Source organism: Sorex fumeus, unplaced genomic scaffold, assembly GCF_029834395.1.
Source record: "Sorex fumeus unplaced genomic scaffold, SorFum_2.1 ptg000006l, whole genome shotgun sequence".
In the NCBI taxonomy this organism is placed as follows: Eukaryota; Metazoa; Chordata; class Mammalia; order Eulipotyphla; family Soricidae; genus Sorex; species Sorex fumeus.
The window spans coordinates 12,871,341-12,890,054 of NW_026606063.1; the positions used below are offsets into that span (position 1 = coordinate 12,871,341).

At 40.4% G+C, this 18,714-nt stretch overlaps 1 protein-coding gene across 6 annotated transcripts in view; it reads left to right on the forward strand.

Annotated features, from left to right (window-relative positions):
- The window catches only part of ITSN2 (intersectin 2), a 137,072-nt gene that overhangs the window by 78,685 nt on the left and 39,673 nt on the right, over positions 1-18,714 (forward strand). For all 6 annotated transcript variants that reach the window (XR_008793607.1, XM_056122408.1, XM_056122434.1 and 3 more), the window contains 6 exons: positions 8,208-8,344; positions 11,717-11,853; positions 13,057-13,154; positions 14,832-15,007; positions 15,282-15,426; positions 16,427-16,632. Coding sequence is in view for 5 of the 6 variants with exons in the window: in XM_056122408.1 (XP_055978383.1) it covers positions 8,208-8,344; positions 11,717-11,853; positions 13,057-13,154; positions 14,832-15,007; positions 15,282-15,426; positions 16,427-16,632 (899 nt within the window). In the remaining variant the exon portion in view is untranslated. The remainder of the gene's footprint in view (positions 1-8,207; positions 8,345-11,716; positions 11,854-13,056; positions 13,155-14,831; positions 15,008-15,281; positions 15,427-16,426; positions 16,633-18,714) is intronic.

Genomic DNA, 18,714 nt, shown 5'->3' on the forward strand with positions numbered 1-18,714 from the left:
CAGTCTGCAGATGTCTTGAAAACCACTGGTCTACCATCTTGGTTATGACTGCTGGGCTGTGGACCAGTTTGCAAGACAGGTGCCAGTTCACAGGTGTTAAGATTGAAGAGTGCTGCCTAAGTAGACTTCATGCAGTCTGCTTGGTACTGAAAGGGATAGCAGGAGGCCGGTAAAGACAGGAACACGCTAAGCAGAACTCCCGTGTTAACTCAGTAAGGGTAGGGCGCATTGGAGAAATGTTTCCAGCCTTCCCTCCGTGGTTATAGCATTAAAAATCAGGTTAGCTGCTCTTAAAAGTTTTGCTACAAGTTTCACAGAAACTTAAAAAGTTAAGTTTATTGATCTATCCAGTGAGGCTTGGTGATTTGTGAGTATGGCCGTGCCCAGACAACTGATTCTCGCCATTAGCATTTGATTCTTCACAGGCCAGCAGATATTCTTGTCTTTTGTTTTACTTTCTTTCTTCTGCTTCCTGCCTTCCAGCCTTTCACTGCTTATTAACACTTTCACCAGAAGCAATTTAAGAGATGAAAAGGGATTGAAACCTAGACTGGCTGAGTGGTCAGGAGACTATGTTGTCATAGAAATCCTGAAAGAGGCCTCCGTGGTCATCACTGTAAAATGATACAGAATGATCCGTTTTCATAGTTCTGAACAATACCCATTGACTTGTCAACAAGGAGACCTTTGATGCCCTGTCTGAAAAAAGTAAGAAATTAGTTTTTTAAAAAGGCAGAGAATCATGTGTCCCAGATTTGGGGGACAGCTCTGACTCCATGTAATTCATGTTTTGAAGTAAAGCTATTTATTGCATGAAAGAAAGAGAAAAGAAATAAAAGGAGAGATTAAGGAAGGTGAGGGAAGAGGAGAAACAAGTGATTTGAAATTGAATATATGAGGTGGTGGTAACCAAGGGCACTATTCTTAAAAAAATAGAATAAAATCAGTGTGTAATCCTAAAGTTTTTGCTTTACCTTTATAATATAGTCGTTGTAAATCAAACATGACTAGATTTCAGTGAAACCCCCTCTCCTCCCCAAAATAGAACTGGAATAAGATATAATTTAAGTTATAATTTATTATAATCTCTAAGGACTGTGGTGTATCCAAGACAAGCAGCATCAATGACAACATAAACAGAAAGATAGAGATCAGTGCATGGGTTGAAGGATCAGATAAAAAGAATACTTCCTGTTCTAGAGAGATAGTACAGGGGTAAGGAGCTTGCCTTGCATGCAGCAGACCTGATTTGATTCTCAACACTTCATATACATATGGTCTCCTTAATGTTACCAGTGGTCACTCCTGAGCATCCCTGGGTGTTACCTAACCCTCACCCCCTACCCCCATCCCCTGATAAACACATAAAGAACCTTTCTATTGTAGCATTTGACTATAAGATCAGTGTGACTGCTCTTAAATTTGTTGGTGAATTTATAATAAAAACTCTAACCATAATGAAGATATAAGGAACTTCCCTCAAAATAGTGAACAACATTCACCAGAAACCCCCAGCTAACATCATACAGTGGTGAAAAATGGAAAATCTTTCTCTAAGAATAGGCATGAGACAAGGATGCCCACATTCACCAGTTATTCAATATAGGAGAATCCTTGCCACAGCTGTTATACAAGAATGAGATTAAGGAGATTCAAATTGGAAAAGAAGTAAAACTATCATTGTTTACAGATGACATGATACATAGAAAACCCTAAAAACATTATGCAAAAACTCCAAGAAACAATAAACCTAGTTGGTTGATTGATTGATTGATTTTTGTGGTACAAGGGACTCACGCTCTATTGCTAAGCCATCCCTTCAGTCTGAACCATTAAACCTATATGGTAAATTGACGGGCTGGAGCGATAGAACAGCGGGTAGGGCGCTTGCCTTGCATGCAGCTGACCTGGCCAACCCGAGTTCAATTCTGCCTTCGATTCTTCCATCCCTATCGGAGAGCCCGGCAAGCTACCGAGAGTATCTCGCCCGCATGGCAAAGCCTGGCAAGCTACCTGTGATATATTTGATATTCCAAACACAGTAACAACAAGTCTCACAATGTCACTGGGTCAGCTCGAGCAAATCGATGAAGAGCTGGAGTGACAGTAATAGTAAAGTGATAGGCTATAAAATCAATATGTAGAAATCTAGCATTTTTATGTAATGAAGTAGAAGAGAGAGTTAAAAAAAAAACAATCCTTTTCTCATTTGGGCCCCCAAAATGAAGCACAAGGGAATTAATCTAACCAAGGAGGTGAAAGACTTACACAAAGAAAACTGTAAATCACAATTAACTAGCTCACACAGGAAGTGAAAACACATCCCCTGTTCATGAATTGGAAGGATTAACACGGTTAAAATTCCCATCCTATATAAAGCACTCATTTTTATCTCATTCTTACTTTGGACAACATGGCAGACTACCGAATGTAACCTGCACAACACGGCAGAGTCTGGCAAACTCCCCGTGGCATACCCAGTATGCCAAATACCAGTAACAATGATGGGTCTCATTCTCCTAACCCTGAAAGAGCCTTGAATATGGCACTTTTTAAAATCTCAGGGCTAGAGCGAAGGAGACGTTACTGGTGCCTGCTCGAGGCAATCAACAAACAACAGGATGATCGTGATCGTGATATAAAGCACTATACACAATTAGTGCATTAAAATTTCTATCACATTCTTTAAGGACATGAACCAAATACTGTTAAAATTTATATCGAATAATAAAACCAAATATCCAGATCAGTTCCCGAGGGAAAGAATATGGAAGGCTTTTCTTTGCCCAAATTTATACTATAAAGCTAAAAAAAAGTCACAGTGGGGTGATAAATAATAAAGGCAGATTTTTACACCAATGGAATAGAATTGAGCACTCGAGACCCTTACGTATATAGACAGCTAATCTGAAAAATCTAGATGTATTAAATGGAACAAGGATGGCCTCTACATGCAAAAAAAAAAAAAAGGAATTTGGATTTCAAAATGGAAAAAAAAAGTCTGCAATAAAAAGATACCCTATTAAATGGGAGAAAATATTTGCTCACCACACACTGATAAGAGGCTAGTATGCCATAAAGCACTTACCTCACAAAACTTAACAAAAAAATAACAAACCCCATCAAAAACTGGGAAGAAATGCTGAACGCTTTTTTTTCCCTTTTGGGTCACACCCAGCGATGCTCAGGGGTCACTCCTGGCTCTGCACTCAGGAATCACTTCTGGCGATGCTTGGGGGGACCACATGGGATGCCAGGGATCAAACCCGGGTCGGCTGCGTGCAAGGCAAACGCCCCACCCGCTGTGCTATCGCTCCAGCCCCAAAATGCTGAACACTTTTAATGAAGACATATGGATAACCATTGGGTCTGTGGAAAGGTGCTATTCATCAGTGTCATCACAGAAATGCAAGTCAGAATAGCAGTGAGATCCACCTCATATCAATTATATCGGTACCTCTCAAAAAGAGTAGAAATAACCAGTGCTCTTGGGGATGTGAGGGGAATGTTGGTGGGAATGTCATCTGGTTTGGCCTCTATGGAAAAACATAGAGCTTGCTCAGAAATGAAAACTTGAACTTCCTATGACTCAGTGAGTCCACTTGTTGGCATTTATCCCAAGAGTCTAAAATCAATATTTCAAAAACATATTTGCACTCCTATTTTTATTGCAATGCTATTTGCAGTAGCCAGGAGCTGGAAACGACCAAAATGCTTGAGAACAGGTGATTGGGTAAAGATATGCACAACCAGTATACAAGAAAAAATGAAATTCTGCAGTTCACTATTGCAAGGGTAGATAGAAAGTATCATGCTGAGTGAAATCAGCGGTAGAGGGACAAAAAAAATCAAAATGATCTCATATATAGAATATTTAAAAATACAAGAAAGGAATTAAAAACGACAAGTGTCCGTGGCCCCTGAGAGTAGGCTTATTCAACTGAGTTTGTCAAAGTTTTTGGGATGGAGGTTAGAGGATGGGCCTTGGTGGTGGGTGTTGTTGGAACATTGTATGCCTGAAGCACTGCTGTTAACAGTATTGTTAATCATTGTTCCTAGATAAAAATTGGAGGAAGTCTCCAAAAATCACAAGTAAATGAGACCATTTCAAGCTGTTTTCCTAGATAGTTGGGGACATGAAATACTCAAACTAGACTACAAGTTGGGTGCAGATACAGGAAATTTTATTGATGTTGAGATGGAAAGATGAGAAAGTTGTATAAAGTAGGGGGCCAGGGCCAGAGAAGTAGTACAGTAGAGAAGGCAAGTGCCTTCTCAACTCTGGTTCTATCCCTAGAACCCCTATGATCCCTTAAGCACTGCCAGGAGTGATATCTGAGCATAGAGCCAGGAGTAAGCCCTGAGTACTGCCAGGTGTAGCCCAGAAACAAACGAAAAATGTAGGAGGTGACAGCTGAAAATGGCAAATGTCCATGCATTGCATGCAGGAGATTCGTGCAATCCCTGGCACAATATGAACCCCCAGGCTAGGGCCAACTCCTGAACAGTGTGCCAGAGCAGCCTCTGAGCACAGCAGATAAAGCCCCCAAACAAAACAAAAAGAAATAAAAGAAATTCAGAATGTAGCTAAATATACTGCTACCACTGAATGATGAAGATGTATGACAAAGTTTGCACATAAATGTAAAAGTGTCGGTGAAATGAACAAATTAGAACATGCCAAAACTGACTCAAGAAAAATAAACTACTGGGTAACTAGAATGAAATATTTTAAATATATCTGTAGTGTGAGGATGTGGCTCAATGAGTAGCAAAGCACTCTCATGCTTGAGACCCTCCGTTCAGTCCCCAGCAAAAAACACAAAATGAAAATGAGACGCTTTCATCTGTGAAATATTTTCAATATTTTTAGTCTAGTGGCTAGAGAGATGGTACAGGGGTTGAGGCGGTTGTCTTGCAGCCGGCCTCTCCTTGATCCCCAATACTGCATATGGTCCCCAAGCACCACCAGGAGTGATACCTGAGCATTATTGGGTGTAACTCAACTTTACCCCCCCCCCCCCGGAGAAAAAAATCCTTAAAATGTATCATTCATCATGATACTAATATGAAAAAACTCAGGAGTGGGAGATGATTTAGCTGTGTGGGCATCTGACCCAGGTACCGTCTCTACCACCACATGGTCTCCTGAGCAGCCGGGTGTAGCCTGGAGGCCCCAGGCTTTGTAAGGGTAGCTCTCACATTAAACTGCCGCCACCAGGACTGTTCTCACTGAGAGTGGCCCCTGGGCTTCCTGAGCACTGCATGGGAGCCCCCACCAAAAGGGAAAACTTTTTCATGAATTGGGCAAAGAAAAGAATTTCCTTAACCTGAAAAAGGTATCATTCTAGTAAGACCAAGAAAAGTTCTGTTCCTTAAGCAATGGTTGGTTTAAATCAGACTTATCCAGAGGAGTCTGATGTCAGGAATTTCTAGGATGATTGCGGCCAAGCAGAGATGTTCTCAGCAATCTTTGCTCTCTTCAGACCTGACTGTTCTGCATAGGCCAATCCAATAGATGTCTGTTAATGTCTGTCCTGTTTGGGGCTCTCTCTTTGGGGGGATACCCCCCTGTTGTCAAGGAGACAAACTCCACTAGAGGAAGGCATGGCATGCCTCAGCGGGCATGAAGGTGCCCTTTCACCCAAACTCCGGGGAAGGTCCTCAGACAGACCGGGAGGGCATTATTCAGAGCCCAGAGAGCACGCCCCACACTGCCCTGTGAAAATCAGGCACTCACTCAGCACTTCGTTACTCTGAAACTTCGAATTCCACTCATTTATGACTTCAGCCAATAACAGCCAATGATTATTGAGAATTACTTGTGCCACACACTATTGTAAGGACTATATGTATTCATCTAGTGCTTAGAGCAGTGCTCTTGGTGCATGGGTTAACCCTGTTTTACAAATGAGGAAACTGCAAAGTCACTTTTGTATGTAAAAACTTAGTCACCAACAGGGCCTGGTTTGGATCTGGACTGTCTTTTGGAGCCAGGTGCCTTTATTGTGAACCTGCGCTGCTCCTTTATAACATGGCATCCTTCTGCTTCTCAAGAGACATCAGAGAGAGGTACCACAGAGAACCGTAGAGGCTAAGATCCGTAGAAACTTTGTTTTCAGTACAGTATGTGTATGTTTGTGATTTAATCACAGACATTTAGACACTCTACTCAGATTGTATCTGCCTTTTCATTCACGTTGAAAGTCCTCACCTGTAAAAAATATTGTTTCTGAGAATAAATAGTTTGAGGTTTATTTTACTTTTTTAGTTTTGTGTGGGGAATGCCCCCAAATGTGTTTTTATCAAACCGAGCCTGGGGGGCTCGAGTTCGAGTTCAAGCACTCACTCTGTAAGCTGTTCTCTCAGACTCTCCAGAATTTTGTTTTTAAAACCAAAACTTTCTATCCAAATACTGTCTAGCCTCCTACTTTTGCCCTCAAATCTATTTTGATTACTTCAGAGACTCTTTTGATGAATTTCTCCCCCCACATCCCCCTTTTCTTTACTCAAGGCTTTTTTATTTCTCTTGCTTAGGATTCTGTTTCACAGAAATTCCATTAAAGATCCTTAAGCTGGTGGAAATGGTTGTTAGAAGATTCCATGGCCCACTGTTTCAATGATCAGAGGGCATCCGGGCTCTGGGGAGTGAGAGTGAAGACCCGATCCCCCAGCGCTCCCCTTCTCTGCTCCCTTCTTGTCCTTTCCGTCATTCTGATCCCTATGGCCTCCCTGGTCCATAGTTCCAGGCTCACTGTTCTTTGATGTGTAATGAGCTCAAAGAAGGACAGACTGCACTGTCCCCTCTTTAATAATCAATATATCTAAAGCCCAAGAAATCATCCAGAACCAGCTTGGGTGGTATGCATGTCCTTTGAAGCAGCTCTTCCATCCAGGAGGTGTGGTGCTATAATCAGTGAGGCTTGTGTTAGTGATCACCCCTGGGCAGGATTGGGAGGTACACTAAATTTGACAGACTCATCAAGGCTACCTAAGAATGTGGGGGGTGGGCAGAGGATGCCAAAGAGATCATCTCAGCTTTCTGCTAAAGCATTTAGTTAGAGCCCACATTTTGCTGCCTTCCTCTGCTTTGAGAGCCCGGCAAGCTACCGAGAGTATCTCGCCTGCACGGCAGAGCCTGGCAAGCTACCCATGAAGTATTTCGATATGCCAAACACAGTAACAACAGTAATGATGGAGACATTACTGGGCCCACTCGAGCAAATGGATGAACAATGGGAGGACCTCTGCTTTAAGATGATCAGCACTTTGGAGGCAAAGACTAGGTACTTGGGATCCAGCTGTCTTGTGAATCAGATCTTCTGTGAGTCTTCATAGCACCTATAACCAGATACTCAGTAAAGACTAGAGTAATAGGACAGCATGTAGGATGCTTGCCTTTACAAAGCCAACTCAGATTCACCACCAGGAGTGATTCCTGAGTGCAGAACAAGGAGTAACCTTGAACATCGCCAGATGTGACCCCAAAACAACAAAACAGAACAAAATGTTTAACAAGCAACTGTTTATTTTAATCTATTTGGAATAATTGACTTTACTTGTGATCATTCTAGTCATGGTTTGAACTAAATTATTTAATAAATGCTTCTGTTTTTAGTTCAAGATCTTACTGAGTAAAAGTAATGAGTAACTTGCTTAAATGATGTAAGTCAAAAATATGACTTAAGGAAACTCTTCAAATGTAGGAGCTGGAGAAACAGTAGTGTTCAGGGCTCTATCCTGGCATGTGGCCCAGGTTCCACCCCTGGTACCCCATATTATCTAGTGACCCTTGCCAGGAGTAAACCCTGAGCACTGCTGGGTGTGGCCCAAAAATCCCCAAAAAGTATTATAAACACTTCAATTCACCATGCTTTTTGAACTGCTTTGTGTGTGTGTGTGTGTGTGTGTGTGTATGTATGTGTGTGTCTGTGTTGAAAATGAAATAGCAAATCAAGAGATTGGCTTATGAAAGATTTGGGGTTTCTTTATGACAGATCTATACAAAGTAGCTGATGTTTCAGCAGCTACCCTGACTTAAATACTTACTATATTAAAGATCTTTTTATTCTTTAGTATTTGAAAGTTTTTAAATCTTTTTTAACTAGCTTTAGGATTTTTATCTTTTGATACAGTTACCACATTATTACATAAGACAAAAAAATATTTAAGTCGATTACATTGATTTGTTTTCCTTCTTTCCTTAGGAACTGAGAGAAAGTTATAATACACAGCAGTTAGCCCTTGAACAACTTCATAAGATCAAGCATGACAAGTTGAAGGAAATGGAACGAAAAAGATCAGAGCTAATACAGAAAAAGAAGCTCGAAGATGAGGCTGCCAGGTAAATAGCTGATAAATTTACAGTATTTCTGTAATAATTCTCATTTTATGGCACCATATGTTTAGTTTGAGACTATAAGGGAAGTAAAGGAATTACCATAAACTCTTACTAGATTCTGAATTTTCAAAATTCAGCCTTCAAAATTCAGTTTTCAATCACCACTTATATGTTCCATTAGGAACAACATAGATTGTCGAGTTATATTTGAGTTAGAATTTTTTTTTGTGTTTTGGCCATATCCTGAAACATTCAGGGGTTATTCCTGGCTCCGCACGCAGAAATTACTCCTAGCAGTGCTTGGAGGGACCATAGGGTTACTGGGGATGAAGCTGGACCAGCCACATGCAAGGCAAATGCGCTACCCGCTATACTCTGCCTCCAGCCCTGAATTAGAATTCCTTATCTTAATGTCTAAATACCCTTCACGAAGTTGCTTTACCTTTCTGAATCATTATTTTTCTGTCTGAGAAATATTACTTAGAATTCCTAATGTTAATGTTCAAATAGCCTTGGTGAAGTTGCTTTACCTTTCTGAACCATTATTTTTCTATCCGATAAATAGAAATATTAATGTTTACCTCACAGGAAACTGAGAATTAAAATAACATCTGAAAGCCATGTGTAATATCTTGTATTCAGCATTCCTTATTTCCACATCTCCATAGCATATCAGGCACTACTTTCTGCAAGATCATAAAAGCCAAATATATATGATGGGAAACCTGAATAAAAAATGTCTGATTGGTGCCATTCTTTTGGTACTACGGGAATAGATCCATTGCTGCCCTTTAAGGAAAGGAGATGTACGATAGTTGTGGCATCAGAGCATCATTTGTATAAAGCCTTAGTATAGTTGTTTCTGTACATAAGACTCTGCTTGTAATGTTTCTCTGTTTCTCTGAGCTCTCTTGTGTCAGAAACAAGAGTAAGCAGCTAGTGTTGGAGAAGAGTCGACAAGTCAGAACTGAGGAGAGTAGTGCCGCTGTTGAGGAGGCAGGAGAGACTCAGCCCTACGTGACAGGACTGGCTTCCAATGGCATCACAGTGGCCATGTGCAGCCCAACACACAGATTCTTTGTGATTCCAGCTGATGGCTTAGAAAGCTAAACCAGACACTCAGAGTTCTCTGCTCTAAACCCCTGCTTTTGTGACTGCCAACTGGGGATACTAGATTAGTGTAGAAGTAGTGACAGTGAAGTTCAGATGCCACTTAACTTGGGCCACTTACTTTGCACAAAGGCATTGGCTGCACAACATCAGAATGTTGCATTAGAATGTTCTACCTAGACATTTAGGTTTCCTGTTGTCTTCACCCCTTCACAAGTCCTTTCAGGCCCACAGATTGTGTTAGCCATGCATGTTCTGCTCCTCTGGCCTTGCGCATGGTCCCACTGCAGCAGAGGCAGGTGGTCAGAGCAGAAGCACAGGTTGGGTTAGTCTTTTGCTCAATTGTGGTCCCTTCCTGTTCCCGGCTCATGATAATAGTTTCCAACACGGAGCTATCACCACTGCTGTTGGTGTACCTTTGGAGGCATATTTTGGCTCCACACCCATTTCTCACCCTCTAACTCATATGTGACAACTTGACCAAAGTTTAAATTTTTTATTATTTTAAGTCTAGGTGTTGGTTTTTTAAAATTTTTGCTTTATCCCAACAAAATGTAGTGAACACTCCAATAGTGGTGTTATATTACTCTGAGAATTCAAATAATGACTTGATTAGGTCATCTCAGGAGGAAGAGAGTGTCAGGGGAATTTAGCAATGAACTAGAAATACTGTTAGAATTAAGAATCAGAAGAGAGGGACCCAAGCAGAAGTACAACAGGTAAGGGGTTGCCTTGCATACTGTCAAACCTTGGAGTTGACCCCCAGCAACTCATTTGGTACCTTGGGCCCCACCAGGAGTCCTTGAGCACAGAACCAGGTGTAAGCCTTGAGCAATGCCAGTTAATGTGCCCCCATTGGCCCCCCACCAAAAAAAAAAAAAACTGCAAGAGAAACATAGTCCTCAAAGGAGAGCGAATGTCAGAGAGAAAGAGTGCTACAGAAGGAATGGAGGTGCTGCAAAGGATGAAGAGGCTGAATGAACACCCCAGAATAAGATAGTTTGGGGGTGAGGAGGAAGAGTTGATGATTAAAGGGCATCTGTAGTTCTTTTTTAATTATCTAGGATTTTAAAATTCCTTCAGTAATTATGGAAATAAAACATGGAATTTAAAAAAAAAAAAAGGAAAAAACATGGAAATAAACCCAGGGTTCCACCTGGGATACATGCACGGATGAACCCAACACAGTCTCCTCTGCCCGTGATAGTGTGGGTGAGGCGCTCTTGTCAGTGGTGATACTCGGAATAAGATCCTGAAACCTGTGTGCAAGGAAGAACCGTGCATAAAGCCAGACTGAAATTCTGACTCTAAAGTAACTCACCTGGCCACAGATTATCTGGACCAGCTCAGAAGCACGCTTCGGCTCCAGCATGTGTCACGGAAACATGTATTGAAGCGAAAATTGGTGGAGGAAAATGCTCTCTAAATGCTCTCTAAAGGACTAGAAAAGGCTTTGGAGTAGTAATATGAGAAGCTAATACTCTTGTCCAGAAGCATTTCCAAAGCAAATTTAGTCCCCTAAACAGAGTTTATTAGCTGGAATTGTGGGATTGAAAACTGGAAGAGAGTTCTTGCGAAGAATCTGAGAAGGGAAGGAAAGGAAATTTAGATATGATTTTTGTTTCTAAATTTTGTTTGGTTTGGGGATGCTTTATTTTTGGATTGGTTGTTGGACCACACATGGCAGCACTCAGGTGCTTTTCTGACATCAGTGCCCCCGGGCCACTGTGCTGTGCCAAGGACTCATCAGGACCTCCCACATGCCAGCCTTGGAGCTATTTCCCGGGCTTTTAATTTTTTTTAGTTGTTTCGTTATATTTAATATTCATTGGATTTTTATTTGTTGGAGGTGTCTTTTTGGTCTTTTTTTCTGAGTGGTTTTATTTCAGTCAATTTTTGCCTTGAGTTTAGCAGGTTGGCTGGTAGGAAAGACTGAGAGGGCCGGGAACTTGACAGTTATGCTCGCCCAGTCTGTTATCTGGCACTCTTCTCTTGATTAATTGGCTAGTTAACTTTTCCTTCACCCATAGTCCCCAGTTTCTCTATACTCTCCTTCTCATATCTCCCTTCTACATTTTATGCACACATATGCATATATATAATGTACATACACATATTAAACTATATAAAGATATTTAAGAAATAGATACTGTATTTCCACTTGTAGAAGAAATATAATAGAAGGAACAAAACCTATTACATTTTTATTTTGTATGAAAATATGTGTTAGGGCATTATAACAAACTCTTTTTCTTTCATGTAAAGGAAAGCAAAGCAAGGAAAAGAAAACCTATGGAGAGAAAATCTTAGAAAGGAGGAAGAAGAGAAACAAAAGCGACTCCAGGAAGAGAGAACACAAGAAAAAGTTCAAGAGGAGGAGCGGAAAACTGAGGAAAAACAATGTAAGAATAAGGACAAAAATAATATAGTTGATTTGAGGGATAGGGGGCAGATTCTGAGATCTTGGGCCACACCCCGTGATGCTCAGGGTTAATTTCTGGCTATGTGCTCCGGAATTACTCCTGGCGGTGCTCATGTAATCATATGGGATGCTGGGGGTTGAATCCAGTTCTACTGCGTGCAAGGCAAATGTCATACATGCCTTATACTGTCACTCCAGCCCCAATAGAGTTGATTTTTCTGAGACAGCAGAAGTAAAGGAAAAAAATTAACTTCCTGATGAAAGGCAAAAAAATTAAAAGAAAATTAAAATAAATGCTAAGTTAGGGTCAGAAAAGAAGTTTTTCCTAAATTGAATGAGAAGTGAGTAAGTTTTATAAAACAGACTGAGGTTCTGTAGAAATCTTAAAAATCATGGAGAAAAGCAGATGGTCATCACTGACTTCATTCTCTCCCTAAGCAGATCTTGGAATAGGTTTATAATTGAAGTAAATAGTTTTACATGTTTTATTTAGTTGGTATAATTAAACCATTTGGTTTATTTTAAAAGTTTGTCTTTGCACATTAAAATTTTTTCAAAAGAAACAAATTTTTTTTCAGAAGATATACTTTGTTTTTCTTATACCTCAGTTCATTTTCAAAATATTGATTTGGATACATACATAACCTTTTGAATCTTTATTAATAATATGTGTTGAAATTTTATAAGCTAAAATTTCATATCATCTATGTCTACGAATGAGCAAAGTAAAATACTTCTGCCATCAGTTCTACTTGGGAACACTTCTCTATTTTCCTTTTAGAACTGCTCTTTCTCCCGCCAGCCCAGTCCACAGCCCTTCTCAGCTGTGGTCTCCCTTTCTGTGCTTCTTGTCCTTGTTTTGTTCTGATTCCTGCAGATCAAACTTAAGCCTCTTGCTCACTTCTCTTTGGCGTGAGCAACTTGAGCTGCCACCTCTGCAGGCCTCCTCTTACCTGTGTCCATGGCAAACCCTGCACAGGCTAATGCCTACCATGTCACTTAAGAGGCTCGTCTTCCTTTGCATTTGTATCGGTTCTGTGGCTATACAAAATACTGATATCCTGATGGGCCTCTTCATACTGGCCAATGCTCAATCTTTTTTATTTAACAACTCTTTTATCAAATTATACCAGCAATATGTAGACATAGAACTAGCAAATAATGACAATTACTTTCTCTTTAGGTGTGCCAGCTAGTACTTTGGTGAATTACAGAGCATTGTACCGCTTTGAAGCAAGAAGTCACGATGAAATGAGTTTTAATTCTGGGGATATAATACAGGTAGGAAACAAAGTCTTTTCTTATGAATAAAGTACAATGTTATGTATTACCTTCTATAATAACAATGCTGACTTATATTCTTTTACAGTGTTTTGTCACTTGAAAGAAATATTTTAGAGCCTGAGAGATTGCTCAACAGGCCAAGCATGTTGGAAATTCTGGGTTAGTTCCTGGTTCTGAATGGTCTTACCTGAGCACTGCTGGGGAGACCAACCACAGAGCCACGAATAACCCCTCAGCACCACTGGGTCTGACTCAAAAAGCAAAAGAAACTAATATACACACACACACACACACACACACTTGCGTGTGCGCACACAAAATATACTTAGAGATAAAAGATGAACTCCAGTACTTCTTTATTAAAAATTTTGAAATATTGTTGAAAAAAATTGAAGATTCAAATAAGAAGAAAGATGTATTCTGTTCTTCTGTTCATGAATTAGGAGACTTATTATGGATAAGAAAATAGTTTTCCTCAAATTGTTCCACAGAGTTGAGACAATTTTAGTCAGAATCCCACCAGGTTCTTTTGTAGGAATTGACAAGCTGATTCCAAACCAATTAATTTTAAGAAAGAAAGCTGGAGATTTTATAATACCTATATTTAAGGCTGATTAGAAAATTTCGGTATCCAAATAAGAAAGTCAATTGGTGGAGCAGAGACTAAATGTCTATTTATACATTTATATACATATTATTTATACAAATAAATATGTCTATTTATACATATATTTGCTTATAACAACCAAGTAGAGAAAGGATCATCTTTTCAACATGTAAAATTAGAGCAGCTTGCTACCATATGCACTAAAATGAGTTTAGGGGGCTGGAAAGATAGTACAGGAATTAAGACACATTCCTTGCAGTCAACTGATGCTGGTTTGATCTCCAGCACTGCATATGGTTCCCTAAGCACAGAGCCATGAGTAAGCCTTAATACCACTGGGTATTAACCCCCTGAAATGAAATTGTTTTGTCAAAGGTTAATTGGAGGCTGGAAAGATAGTGCAGGAATTAAGGCACTTGCCTTGCAGTCCTGGGCTGCATAGGGGCCTTTATCACTTCCTCCAGGGTAGTGCTAGGGGTCGGAGTTAAGTGTTGTAGGGACCTCCTGTTCTGGCTCTCAGGTCCCAAGACAGCTGTATTTTGTTTGGGTTTTTCATTTGGGGTCATACACAGTAGTGCTCAGGTATAGGAGCTGTATGTTTAATAATTTGGGCATAGCACTTTAAACTGGGCTGGAGCAATAGCACAGCAGGGTAAGGTGTTTGTCTTGCATGCAGCCGACCCGGCCGACCCAGTTTCAATTCCTGCGCCCCTCTTGGAGAGCCCAGTAAGCTACCGAGAATATCTCGCCTGCATGGCAAAGCCTGGCTAGCCACCCGTGACGTATTCGATATGCCAAACACAGTAACTAGAGTCACAGTGGAGACGTTACTGGGCCTACTCGAGCAAAATCGATGAACAATGGGAGGACAGCGACAGTGACTTTAAACTGACTTATTATGCCAGAAAGCACAATCCAATGTTTTCCTGGGGAGAAATAATGTGATCCTTTGTAGAAAATGCCTCAGACATAACTCTGAAAATGAAGCTACAGTACAGTAATCTGCATCTCTTTTCATGGTCAGCGTGTGGCTTTCTGAATGCAGTTAATCCTTTTTGTTTCCACAGGTTGATGAAAAAACAGTTGGAGAACCTGGTTGGCTTTATGGAAGCTTTCAAGGAAATTTTGGCTGGTTTCCATGCAATTATGTTGAAAAAATGCCATTAAGTGAAAAAGCTATATCTCCTAAGAAGGCCTTACTTCCTCCTACAGTATCTTTACCTGCTACCTCAACGCCCTCTGAGTAAGTGTTTAGCTAGTAATGAAATTTATAGAGCTCTTCAAATATTTAAACACCCAATTGTGTTTTCTGTCACCCTGCTTAATCAGAGAATATTCTCTAAGAGTCTACAACTTGTATATAAATACTGAAATTCTGTTAGCAATGAAAACATAGCAGAATCATTCATAATTCTTTTTGTCACAACTTGTGTTTTAACACAATGTGTATTCTGTAGTTTGACAAGTTGGTAGTGTTCCAAAGAAAGTATACTTACATCCAAGCATTATATTTCCAGATCACATTCTTCAAATCAACCAGCACCAGTGACTGATTATCAAAATGTGTCATTTTCAAAGCTAGCTGTTAATGCTTCATGGCAGAAGAAATCAGCATTCACTCGCACTGTGTCCCCAGGATCTGTATCGCCTATTCATGGACAGGTATATCTTCAGCCTATAGGTGCTGGGCCCTCTCACTCTGCTCCTGATTCATATGAAAGAGAATGAAGATATTTTTGCAACTGCATCATTCTTTTTCCTAAAAATCTGAGTAACGTTTTTAATGTTTTGCATGACAAAATGGGAAAGCAGTTCCATTGCATAGCAGTGTATGAAAGAGGAAAAGGACTTCTGTGGTTGTGAGCTAAACCAGTTTCTTTTAAAAATTATTTTTATTTGGTCCAGAGGGATAGTGCCCAGATAAGGTGTTTGCCTTGCATGCACTAGACCAGGTTCAGTCCTTGGCACTGCATGTGATCCCCAAGCCCCGACAGTAGTGATCCCTGAACACAGAGCCAGAAGTTAGTCCTGAGCATAACTGGATATAACCCAAAATCAAAAATATATTTTCATTTAAGAGAGCTGTCAGATAGTGGATGTTTAGCTGTTTAGCCAAGATCTGAAAAAGCTGTTAAAATACTTTTCCACATATGTCTATGTAAAACCACATATATAGATCAGAAAATTTGATCACACCAGACATAAGGTAGAATGTGTTTAAGTAACCTTCATGCCTCGGTACTTAATGCGGAGATGTTTCTTTGAATAGTAGGTTCAGTTTTTAACTGTATAGAAAACTGGCCAGACGGCTGTTGATCATATATAGTTAGTATATCATATATAATTAGTCGTTTCTTTGAGCGCTTGGGGGTTAACCGGTCACACCGAGCAGTGCTTGGAAATTGCTCCCAGTGGTGCTTGGGGACTGTGTGATAAATGGGAACTGAACCTGGATGGCTGCATGCAAGGAAAGCATTTTTCTCCTCTACCGTCTCTCTGGTCCTGTCATATATACTTATAAGCTGGTTGGGATAAGATCACGTTTCCTCCAGTTGATAATAAGTCACCAAAACGTCAAATTGATCTACTATTGAAACATGCTAAGAAGTAGAAATCATGGTCACCATTATCTTTTCTTAGATATGTCGTTTTGTATCAACAGGGACAGGTTGTAGAAAACCTAAAAGCACAGGCCCTTTGTTCCTGGACTGCAAAAAAAGACAACCACTTGAACTTCTCAAAGCATGATATCATTACTGTCTTGGAGCAGCAAGAAAATTGGTGGTTTGGCGAGGTGCATGGAGGAAGAGGATGGTTTCCAAAATCTTACGTCAAAATCATCCCTGGGAATGAAGGCAAGCAGAAAGAGTAAGCATTTTTGTTTGTTTACATGAGGTGGGATGTCGGTGCTTTCACTAACGAACCAACCATCTGTTTTGAAATGTCTTTCAATCTTAGTTATTTAAAATTCCTAAAGTTTTCAAAATTCTTAAAATTTTAGATCCATTGATTTTATTTCGGCAGTGCTCAGGGCTTTCTCCTGACGGGCTTTGGAGACCATATGAGGTGCTAGGGATTGAACTTGGGCTGCAGCATGCCCAGCAAGCAACCCTACCCACTGCACTATTGCTCTGACCCTCAATGCTTTATTTTCAAACATCAGGTCAACTGGAGAAGCTACTGATCTTTTCCATTGGAGCCTTTCTCCCTCATTTACTGAAAATTGTCAATATTTGATTGAAATCTTGACCGAGACCCCTTTTTTCTTTCCCTTTACCAGAGTGGGACATTTCTATCACTGGGCCTCCAAAGTCCCTGGAACATCACCTTTATTTTTGCTTACATCATACTATTGTTATTCACTATTTTTATCCATCCCCCCATTTTGATCATAAGTTTCCTGAGGACAGGATTCCTGTCCCTTTTGTTTTAATTAATGTTTTTATCTTTTTGTTGTTGTTTGTTGTTCATTCTTTTGCTGGGGGTGATCATATCCTTTGTTTGTTGTTGATGTTTGTTTTCAGTTTAGTCGTGTCTAATATAATCTTCATGCATAGTAGCTATCCAGTTAGCTCAGTAAATGAGAAGAGGAGCTAATAATGAGCAGTCAAATGAATGGACGTTCACTTTAACAAAAAAGCACACCAGATAAGTTCTCTAGCATTTTATTCCTGATTTGTAGTAGAGTCAGGTCATCAGACATCTTTAATACAAAGTAATTTATGTTTACTTATGAGTAATGATTCTTGCATCTTATATAGGAGTTGATGTGAATAGAAAGGCAGTTCTTTTTTAGTGAAAAGGAACTGATCTGGAGCCAGAGTGAAAAGACAGCTGTTAAAGCATTTGCCTTGCAATGAGCCAATCTGGGTTCAGTCCCTGGCACCTCATATGGCCCCAGAACCCAGGCAGAAGTGGTCTCTGATAGTGGTGATGGGATCTATGGCAGGAAAATTGTACACATGGAATTTGATCATGGCTGATTGTAAAGTTAGGTACTATGAATAACTTTGTAAATTACAGTACCTCAATGTAAAAAAATATTTAAAAGAAAACTGATCTTGAGAGAACAAAAAACTTGAGCTGTGGCTTTATTTTGCCAACTAGGAATAACTTACTTGATCTTCAATGTTTGTTTGTTTGGGGGCCACATCTGGTGCTGCTCAGGGCTTATTCCTGACTCTGTACTCAAGGGTCAGTCCTGGTGAGCTCTGGAGATCATATGGGGTGCCAAGGATCAAACCCATGTTGGTAGTGTACCAGGCAATCACTGTACAAGCTGTACAGTCACTCCTACCCTGGTTTTCAGATTCTAATCCATTGAATAAAAAGAAAAAATATTTTTAAAAATGTGTTTAATGCTGAGATTCTGGCCTGGAGCGATAGCACAGCAGGTAGGGTGTTTGCTTTGCACATGGCCGAGGCCGACCCGGGTTCGATTCCTCCGCCCTTCTCAGAGAGCCTGGCAAACTACGGAGAGTATTTAGCCTGCACGGCAAAGCCTGGCAAGCTCCCTATGATGTATTGGATATGCCAAACACAGTAACAATAAGTCTCACAATGGAGACGTTACTGGGCCTGCTCAAGCAAATCAATGAACAATGGGAGGATAGTGCTACAGTGCTGAGGTTCTACTGAAAAATTTTAGTTTAGGGCCAGAGCGAGAGAGCTAGTGGGCTCTGAGCATGCTTTGCATTCAGGAGGCCTGAGTTCTACTCCCAGCACCACCTGTTCCAAGGCACAGACCCTGCTCACTGCTGGGAGTGTCCTGCAAGCACAGCGCTATGAGCTGGTGTGAGTAAATAAATCTTTTTTTAGTTCAAATACACAAGTTTACTTTTTTGAATGACAAAAAAGTTTTGGGGGGGGGGGCACACACACCTAGCAGTGCTTAAGTCTTACTCCTAGCTTTGTGCTCAGGGGTCACTTCTGGCAGGCTTAGGAAGCCAT